This window comes from Raphanus sativus, unplaced genomic scaffold, assembly GCF_000801105.2.
Source record: "Raphanus sativus cultivar WK10039 unplaced genomic scaffold, ASM80110v3 Scaffold0593, whole genome shotgun sequence".
NCBI classification, from domain to species: Eukaryota; Viridiplantae; Streptophyta; class Magnoliopsida; order Brassicales; family Brassicaceae; genus Raphanus; species Raphanus sativus.
Window position 1 is genome coordinate 11,347 of NW_026615911.1, and position 10,190 is coordinate 21,536.

Here is a 10,190-nt window from a genome sequence, read left to right on the forward strand (position 1 = left end):
AATAATTAAATATTTAAAAGTGAGAAAAAAATATGAATAGAGATTCATGAGATTTATCCCATGAAATACCATCAAAAGATATATCAGTCTATAAGTGATTTAATTTCCTTTTAATTATTAAATTTTAACTATATAGTCAAATTATATAAAATTAATATATTATATTTTTATAACTATTTTGATTTTTCTTTTGCAGTGGGTGTCCTCATAGATTCCCTTTAGGCTTGGCATCATATAAGTTTGTTTTTGTTTCATGCTTTTGGTAGATTTAGGTTTGCAAACCTAAACTAATATGTTGGCCGACGTAAATTTTGTTTTTTATTACAATAACGGTACACGTGACTTAACGAGAACGACCACAACTCTTATTATTTCTTCAGTGTTTAATTTTGCAAAAATAAATAACAGAAATGCTAACATCTACAACTTGTGTTGCCAAAAATGTTGCCGAAAATGCTATAACATGTATATCACCACAACTTTTGATGGCCGACCTGTTTTTTTCCCCATCAGTAACTAACAGCAATACCTTAAAAAATATCTTACGATGCCACGTGATTTGGATTGTAGTTGACTACTATCTATAAAAACGATGATACTATTCGAGAAGAGATTATACTCATCATCTCACTCTTGTTCCTCTTTAAACTCCTCCTTTGATTTCTTTTGCTCTCTTCATGGCGATGTCATTCTCCGGAGCTGTTCTCAGTGGGATTTGTTCTTCTTTCCCCAGCGGAGCAGCACAGCAGAGCGGCGTTGGCGCCGTCGGTTTTGGCCGGAAAACTGAGCTCGTCGTCGTCGCTCAGCGCAAGAAGTCGTTGATCTACGCCGATAAAGGTGACGGGAACATTCTTGATGACCTCAACGAGGCCACGTAAGTCTATATTTTTTTCTTTAAACATCTTGTCTCGTGAATGAATCTATATATTCACTCTCATATATATAACATTACTAACCATCCATGATAGTGTTTTGATAAATAACACACTTTAGCCGGTTATGAAGACGGTCATTTAAACCATATAATATACGTAAACGATCTACTTTTATAAAAGAACTTTATTTAATTTATATGTTTTATTGGAATATATATTAGAGAAAATAACATATTTTTGAGTAGCTCCCTTTAAAATTTATTGCCTAAAAATCATTAAAAGAAAAGGAAATTCAAAATTAATGTTTCAGTTTATCATCGCAATTTTTTGTTCTAGAGGTAATTTGTATTTTTAGTCTACTTTAATATCATTCAAGATACAGAGATTCATAAACCATGAATCATGATATATACAATTATCTTTTTCTTTTCTTTTCAGTTTGCATATAACCTCGAATATTTGAGAGTTTGGTATGATAATTCCATGTTGGCCATTGTAGATATATGTTTAAGATCATTGGTCAAAGATGGATCTGAAAATATTTTAGAGAACTAGTCTTGTAATTCTATCACTGGAAATCTTTGTGTTTAGAAAAGATCTTATATTTTGATATGTTTTAATATCATTCAAGCTACAGAGGTTTACAAGCCCTTATATATAAACTGATCTTCCTTTTCATACTTTACATATTAGCCTTAAATTGTTGGTCAATAATGAAACTGGATGTATATACCTGAACAGAAAGAGAGCTTCGGATTATGTGACAGAGAAGACAAAGGAGGCGTTGAAAGATGGCGAGAAAGCAAAAGACTACGTTACTGAGAAGAACGTTGAAGCCAAAGACACTGCATTGGATGAAGCTCAGAAAGTTTTGGATTATGTGAAGGAAAAAGGAAACGAAGGAGAGGCTAAGGACACCACAAAGGCATGATGATTCAACCACTTAACTAGTATATATATATATATATATATATATATTATATGTATCAATCCTTCAGGTTTCATGTTAAATATTTTACAACACGATCATGGTTTGTCTATTTCACTATTTGAAATAAAAGATATGTTACTTAACTACTCATCATCATACTTTAAATCATTACCAGACCGTACGTTAGGTTAAATCTTATGATGTCTTCAAAGCATATTAATGAGAAACTGAATAAAAAAGAGCTTTTATGGATTTCAAAACTAAGTGAAGCTGCGCTGGTGAAAGGTTTAACACAAAAGAAAAAAGTCAGAGAGCAGAGAGAAAAAAAAAAGTCGAGAGTTTGCCGTGGTTTCAATATCTCCGGTGTCCGGCGCTCCGTCGTCGGCACCGTGGGAGTTTGCTTAGTTAGCTTGTGTCTTTAGTTATCTTGCAGGGTCTTCTTTGTGTCTTCTCAAAACGGTTTATCGATCTGGATTTGTCATTTATGGAGTTTCAGATCTAGATCTCAAAATTTTGTTGTTGATAGATCTGGATGTGGGGTTAGCTTTCTGTTTGTTTCCTGCGACTACTATGAAGATGGTGGATCTAGTCGTTGTCTGCAGTTAGTTCTCGTCTGTCTCTTTGTTTGGCCTGTGGTCCTTCTTATACTAGTTCTTCCTTCAGCTGCTCTCTCTTTCTTCTACCGTGTCTCTGTTCCGGTAAAGAAGGTTCGAGAGGGTTCAATGGAGCTCGATAACTGTTTCTTCTGTTTGAAGTTGAGAAGATGTCCCCACTAAGCTTTGTTGGGCTCAGAAATAGTTCTTGTTAGTCTTGTGCCAGCAACGGTGTTGTTTCAACTAGATGAAGATGTGGTCGTGGAGGTGTTTGTCCCGGGTGTTTCAGTTCGTTTGGTTCTAGGGTGCAGGGGTCAGTTTTGTGTGGATTCTGGCTTGGGTGTGATGCTAATTTGCGTGGTTCGGCTCTTCAGATTTTCATCGTGAATGGAGGTTCAGATGAGTTTCGGTCTTTCATGTCCTTTTCGTCGCTTGCTCTCTTGTCTTTCAAGTTATCCGGCTGTTTTAGGCTCTCGTACTTTTTTCTTTAGCCTTTGATCTTTAATGTTTGTGGGAGTAGAATTATGATCTTGCTTTTAGCCTTAGTTATCTTTAAATTTGTTGGTAGTCGCCTTTTGTTTGGGCTTAAGTTCCCCTTGTATGGGTTCTAGTTTCGGAAGTTTATTGTTGTTCCGGTGATGTATTCTATCCCGTTTCTAATATCAATCAGTTACGGAAAAAAAAAAAGTGAAGCTGCGCTATAACTTTATAAGAAACCAAGAACATGATCAAAACTTGGACACAAACACTGTGAAGCTTGGTGACTGTTACTTTTAGGACATCCCCTAAGAATAGCCCAAAGGATCAAATCACCTAACATTAGTTATGTATCCACCTCTTGAATGAAATCTCATATAGCTGTAAGGGGTAATACACACTCTTTCTCTTTGGGAATGTGGAAGAAAAATAATAATCAGAGGTATACCCAAAACGCTAGACTAGAAGCTTAGTCCCCAAGCACTTAAGAGTTTCTCCGCCATATACACCACTAGGAGCACCATAACCTCCTCCACCGCCATAGTAATTGCTAGCACCTCCTCCTCCTCTACTGCATGACCCTTCTTTTCTAAAGTCACCACCTCCAAACCGACCACCACACCGCCGGTTCTTACCACCACCAAAAGAGGAACGAGATGACATCTCTTGTCAGAATCAAGAACGAACTCCACCCTTTGGACAATTAAGTCTGTACTTGAACCTACTCTATCCACAGCCAAAAATATATAATTTGCTGAAGAAGTCAGCTGCCAGTCTCTGGATACGCTAATCTTCTCAAATTTGAAAATGAATTATGTAAACACAGAATCGTTGTACTACCAACCTGAATATCACTAGGAAAAGTAGCACAGAACAACAGTGTTTGTCTAACTATACGTGGAGGCATGTCCATCCGTTGGAAAAATCTTTCTAATTTGTGATTCAAAGCCCATATCCAGCCAGCATCCTGTAGGCCTCATCAAGAGCTAAATAATCTAATCATCTGCATAGAGACTCTAGCCCTCTCCAGCAAATCATTTAATCGACTAGGAGTAGCCGCGTGAAGGCTGGTTCTGGTTCAGCATAAAACAGAATCACGCAAACAGGTAAAGGAACAGAACTTGCAGCCTCAAAGAGAATCCAAAAACCCTACCTATATCCGTTCGAAATCGAGATACTTCTTGAGCAGAGATACAGAATCAATAGAGAGGAGATATTTTATTTGACTTTTCTTCTTCTTTTCTTCTTAAATTTTTTGTCAAAGCTTGCGTGCCGTTTTCATGAATCTTATTGTTACCGAGTTTTCTACGTGTCGGTTTGGTGGTTTTATACTAAAACTAGTATTATTACCCCGTGATAAGCACGGGTATAAATTTTGTTTGGTTTTAAATTATTGAAAAAATAAAAATTTTATGTTTTTAAATCAAAAATGAACTTATTTTAAACACAATTTTAACACCTAAAAATATCATATTTGCTATATTTAGTTTTATATGTATTTGTTTTGTAACTAATTCTTCTTGAAAATACTTTTTTTGAATTAATATAAAAAGATGAAACTAAACATGCATACAAAACAGTTAATAATATACTTGCAAACATCTGTAAGATTTTTTTGTCAAGCAAAAAATTTGTAAGGAAATGCTATGTTACATTAAGAAAACAGATTTGTTAAATAGTCAAACTATAACAAACAAACTTGTAAATACCTAAATTGCATCATTCATAGAATCATAGTTATTGATATTTTTTTCGCTTGATAGACTCACATCACATCATTATAGTTAGCCATGAGATTTGATTTCAAAGCTACAAAACAAAACAGAGATTCTTAAAGCATAACATAAGAAAGAGAATCAGAGAATAACTAAAGATAAAAGATATCATTTTTTGAAAGAAGGTTTGCAATAAAAGATACCACTTGTTTACTATTCTTCTTGTGTTTACATCTGTTGCAGAGAAAGCTCCCTCGTTTTATTTTGTTGTCTTGTTTCTTCTTTCCTTTTCGTTTCTGTTTTTCTTGGATGCAAAAAAATGTAAGTAATTTCACAAAGATAAAACACATAAAAGAAAATATTTGTATATACCCATTTAACTCATAGATAATAGGAGTTGAGATGCCGATGGTTACCTTTGTTGCTGATAGAGTTTTAACTTCTCAATTTTCATCCTCCTATTGAAAAGTTGAACTTTGAAACTTACACATTCATGTGTCGTTTTACCTGAAATGAATAATTAGGAAATTATTAATTGAGAATAAGAGAAAACTGAATCTAAACAGAAAACATTTAGAATTAAGGGTAATCATAAGTTGTATAGAATTTTTCTGGTCAGTGGAAGAACTGATCAACAGGAGGAAAAGAAACGAAGAAGTAGAAAGTAAAACTAAATAAGATAAAGAGGTAACAAAAAAAAAAGGTAACAGAAAAACAGTTACAGTACGTGATCTTTATTTTGTACGTGGAGATGATAATTTGAGAAAATTTAGGGATCTAGTTTTTTTTTTAAATCAGTTTTTTTATACGTTGAGTTTTGAAATCAATATTTAATCAATATTATCTATTTTATTTTTTTGTAAATCTTTGTTTTGCCAAATGTCAAATTTTAATTAGTTAGGTGACTTGTGCTTTAGTATTATAGGGATGTATGTCGGTTATTTAGTTTGGACACTTTTTTCACTTTTTTGAAACCAACATATTAGAAGATTTATTATTGATATATATATTTTCTGCATGAAAATATTGAAAAACATAATTATTTATTTGACAAAATAGATAAAATAAGAATGATATCAATATATAAAAACTCATTGAGTAAAAGATAATCTGAAAAACATCTGTTTTATATTCAACTATTTTATTTTGATTAGATTTTTCATATGTTTAAAAACAACTTTTATTTATTTGTATTTGAATTTTGTTATTTCCAAAATTTATATGAAACATTGAAGAACATGATCTTATGATTTACATATGTATAGAACACTAAAGTACCTCAATCTAACAATGATTGCATCAAACACAGAAGATCAAAATTGTGATCTGATATATAACTTGTGACCATTCTCAAACTTGTTATGTTGCTATTTTCCAAATATAAAAACCTTGATCTCCGTGTCTGACGTCATCACCAATACATAAGAACTATGATTTTCAGTGTTTGCATGGGTATTGTAGACTACGATAGAGTGTAGAATGTCCATTATGACAATATGTACACCATGTTTATAGAACAGTTGTTAGTATATTATTTGTCTTTTATGTTGCATCTATTTGTTTTATTATTATTTTTTGTTTATTGATCTATTTGTTTTATTTTTTTTTGTTTATTTTTTTTTTTATTGATATTCTCGTTCTTGTAGTTAGTTAATGTAGTAATTTTGGTCTACTTTATTCTTGTCTTTTGTTTATTGACATTTTGTTTTATTATTATAAATAAAAATTGAATTTAACACAGGTAAAAGTAAATTAAGAAAATAAGTGAACACAGTGAAACAACCACAAATATGTTGCGATTAATATGTGGTTGCAAAGGCTGTCAATGGTTGATTAGATCAATGTTTCGTTGTTTCTAATCATCTGCTCAAACTTAGGGTTTTCTCGTTGTTTCTCAGTGCAGCAGACACAGTGAAATAGAGAAAACAAAAAAAAAATACAGAGAAGTTCAACAATGGCCGCTCCAAATCCACATGGCACCGTCATAGCTCGGATCAAGTTGAATGGTGATGTGGTGAATCTTCACAAAGGAGGCGACGGGATGTTCCTCATTGTGAGAAGTGTGGAGCTCGATCCATCGCATGAGGAGTATTGGGCCGTGATCCAATGAGAAGTCTGAAGACTAAAGGAACCAGTTGAAGTAGTCTGGGCCGGGAAAGACTTGATGCAGAGGTCCATCACTTGATGAAGTCTCGGTGGAGTGTGTCGCAGAGGATTCCTACTCTGTAACAACCTTCATCGTCTTTATCTTATCCTGTGAACAAGTTGTATATTGATCTTGAGCTTGAGAGCGAGAGAGATCATCTTGTAAACACAGAGAAGAGATCTAGTGAATTACGAGGTGCCGCCCTGAAGGAGATGTACCTCGTCGTTTGACAGGGAACTCTAAAACTTCTGCTTGCATTGCGTTCTTAGTTCTTTCGCTTAGTCTCTAATCGATCTCGATCAAACTCGTAGAGGAGTCGCGAACCTGTACGGGAAACAACGAACGAGTCAACGATTCAACAACAACGAAGAGAAGCTAAGATAGATCGATATCTTTCACAATTGGTATCAGAGCACGGTTCGAACAAGGAGTGATTCGATCGGATCGTTGCAAGCGAGTGAAGCAATCATACAGATCTACTTGATCTACAAATGAAGTACTCTAATCTCTAAGAATCAGATCTGATAACAAGTTTGATATACTAGTTTTAAGATCACAGTCTTGGAGTGTATACAAGTGTACTGGTGATTGCGTGTGTTATCTGCAGGTAACAAGTACACGCAAGCGAAGGTCATCGAGAAGATGGATCCTACGCGAGGAAAGTTTGAGATCGAGAAGTTCGATGGGAAGGGAGATTTCGGCTTATGGAAGTTCAAGATGCTGGCTCAGTTAGAGATTCAAGGTCTACTATCGGTCCTCAAGGAGGAGACTACGTCAACATCTGATGAACAAAAGGCAGATGATGATGACGAAGTAAAGAAGGACGTCAAGAAAGCAGAGAAGGACCTACGCGTCAGAAGTCTACTTAGCGTATGCTTGAGTGACGTGATACTAAGGAAGATCATGCACGAGACGATTGCCTTGAGCATGTGGAAAGCATTGGAGAAGGACTATCAAACCAAGTCGCTACCAAACAGGATCTACCTCAAGAAGAAGTTCTTTGCTATAAAATGGAGGAGGACAAATCAATGGAAGAAAATTTCGATTTGTTTCTAAAGCTGATTGATGATCTAGCTAGCATCAAGGTGACCATATCAGATGAAGACCAGGCGATACAGCTACTCTCAAGCCTACCACCAGTCTATGAACCGTTAGTTCACACACTGCAGTATGGTACTGGGAAGGACACACTTACAGTGAGCGAAGTAATGGCATCTGCTTACTCTAAGGAGGTGGAGCTTAAGCAAAAGGGAATATCACCTAAGTCAAAGCAATCTGAAGGTCTCTACACGGAGTCAAGAGGAATAGCTGAAGAAACCGAGATTGGATCATACTGGTTAGCCAGAGACAGAGAAAGAAGGACGATTCGGCCACCATCTAAGTTTGAAGATGCTGATTTCTTGGCGTATGCACTGGCTAGTGCAGAGGATGTGTAAGTAGAGGAACCTAAGAGCTACAAGGAAGCTATGGAAAGTAAAGAGAGAAAACTTTGGAAGAATGCATCAGACGAAGAGATGACATCTTTGAGGAAGAATCACACGTGGGATTATGCTGAAAGACCAAAGAATTGTAAAGTCATTGGTTGCAGATGGCTGTACAAATACAAACCAGGTATACCAGGCGTAGAGGATCCAAGACATAAGGGGAGACTAGTAGCTAAGGGCTACGCTCAGACAGAAGGTATAGACTACAACGAAGTGTTTGCACCAGTGGTGAAACACGTGTCTATTCGTCTGTTACTAGCGTCGGTGGTTCAGTACGACTTAGAGTTGGAGCAACTAGACGTTAAAACAGCTTTTCTACATTGAGTCCTAAAGGAGAGAGTCTACATGGAACAGCCGGAGGACTACATAGAGAAAGGAAAGGAGAAGATGGTGTGCTTATTGAGAAAGTCTCTCTATGGACTGAAGCAGTCACCACGAGAGTGGAACTACAGGTTTCACACGTTTATGGTGAAGCAGGGTTTCCTACGAAGAGAGTATGATCCTTGTGTTTATCTAAAAGGATCAGACGTGGAGGACATGGTGTATCTTCTACTCTATGTAGACGATATGCTCATAGCATCTAAGGAGTTGGGAAGGATTCAGCGACTAAAGGATCAGCTGAGTGCTGAGTTCGAGATGAAGGATCTAAGGAGGGCTCGAAGAATCCTAGGGATGGATATCATTCGAGACAGGAAGAAGAGCACCCTAACTCTATCACAGAATGAATATCTTGCAAAATTCTAAAGATGTTCAGCATGTGGGATTGCAAGCAAGTCAGTACACCCCTAGGTTCACAGTTCAAACTACAAGCAGTTGCTAAGTAGAAGAAGCTAGAAGAAGCTAAAGCTATGGAGGACGTACCTTATTCTAGCGCGGTGGGGAGCCTCATGTACGCCATGGTTGGTTCCAGACCGGACCTTGCTTATGCTGTTGGAATGGTATGTCGTTACATGAGTCAACTTGGAAGGGAGCATTGGTCAGCTGTGAAATGGATAATGCGGTATATTAGAGGAGCGTTAAAGGTGAACTTATCTTTTAAAAAGGGAGAAGACTTCAAGATCCGAGGGTACTGCGATTCAGACTACGCTACAGACAGAGATCGTAGCAGGTCTATTACTGGGTACGTGTATACCGTTGGTGGTAACACGGTGAGCTGGAGGTCGTCGTTGCAGAAGGTAGTGGCCTTTTCCACTACAGAAGCAGAATACATGGCATTGTTAGATGCAGTTCGAGAAGGTATATGGTTAAAAGGAATATGTGCAGAGCTAAAGCTAAACAGTGGAGCAGTAGAAGTACATTGCGACTCTCAGAGTGCTATCTACCTAGCAAGAAACTTTGTCTACCGAGAGAAGACTAAGCACATAGCAACGAAGTTCAATTTCATCAGAGATATAATTGCAGATGGAATTGTAGAGCTGCGGAAGATTCATACTTCAGTGAATCCTGCAGATATGTTAACAAAGGTGTTACCTGGAGAGAAGTTCGAAGGATGCTTAGCTAAGCTAGGCGTCATGGAAGCTTGAAGAAAGGGTGGAGCACAGTCGGTGTTGGAACTGAGACATCGACTGAGAAGCAGATTCGTCTCGGGAGTCAGAGAGGCGGATGTGACTGATATCGGCGATTGATTGAAGTCGGAGGGTTTGAAGTGAGGACAAAAGAACCAAAGATCCAGGGCGGCAAGCCATAAGAACGAACAGGTTCAAGGAGGTTCGTGGAGACTATGGTTCGTCATGCGGCGGAGGAAGTCGATTCCAAGGTGGAGATTGTGAGAAGTGTGGAGCTCGATCCAGCGCATGAGGAGTATTGGGCCGTGACCCAATGAGAAGTCTGAAGACTAAAGGAACCAGTTGAAGTAGTCTGGGCCGGGAAAGACTTGATGCAGAGGCCCATCACTTGATGAAGTCTCGGTGGAGTGCGTCGCAAAGGATTCCTACTCTGTAACAACCTTCATCGTCTTTATCTTATCATG

General features: G+C 37.2%; 2 protein-coding genes and 1 long non-coding RNA gene across 3 annotated transcripts; 2 read left to right on the top strand and 1 right to left on the bottom strand.

Annotated features, from left to right (window-relative positions):
• The first annotated feature begins 552 nt into the window (after window positions 1–552).
• LOC108847635 (protein COLD-REGULATED 15B, chloroplastic) lies at window positions 553–1,956 on the top strand. Its single transcript, XM_018620936.2, has 2 exons — window positions 553–874; window positions 1,617–1,956. The coding sequence occupies exons 1-2, from the start codon at window positions 678–680 to the stop codon at window positions 1,804–1,806; spliced, it is 387 nt and encodes a 128-aa protein (XP_018476438.1). The 5' UTR covers window positions 553–677; the 3' UTR covers window positions 1,807–1,956.
• A 1,126-nt stretch (window positions 1,957–3,082) lies between these two features.
• LOC130502538 (uncharacterized) lies at window positions 3,083–4,160 on the bottom strand. Its single transcript, XR_008940301.1, has 2 exons — window positions 4,030–4,160; window positions 3,083–3,949 (listed from the first exon to the last, which is right to left on the bottom strand). It is a non-coding gene; the product is annotated as an uncharacterized LOC130502538 (long non-coding RNA).
• Window positions 4,161–9,069: 4,909 nt separating this feature from the next.
• LOC130502536 (secreted RxLR effector protein 161-like) lies at window positions 9,070–9,744 on the top strand. Its single transcript, XM_056997322.1, has one exon. The coding sequence runs from the start codon at window positions 9,070–9,072 to the stop codon at window positions 9,742–9,744; it is 675 nt and encodes a 224-aa protein (XP_056853302.1).
• The last annotated feature ends 446 nt before the right edge of the window (window positions 9,745–10,190 follow it).

What these genes read in the sequence shown, in the direction of transcription:
- LOC130502536 (XM_056997322.1), top strand. Translation starts at nt 9,070, where the DNA reads ATGGAGGACGTACCTTATTCTAGCGCGGTGGGGAGCCTCATGTACGCC.
- LOC108847635 (XM_018620936.2), top strand. Translation starts at nt 678, where the DNA reads ATGGCGATGTCATTCTCCGGAGCTGTTCTCAGTGGGATTTGTTCTTCT. An exon ending in GATGACCTCAACGAGGCCAC is followed by an intron (nt 875 to 1,616) that starts GTAAGTCTATAT and finishes ATACCTGAACAG; the next exon opens with AAAGAGAGCTTCGGATTATG.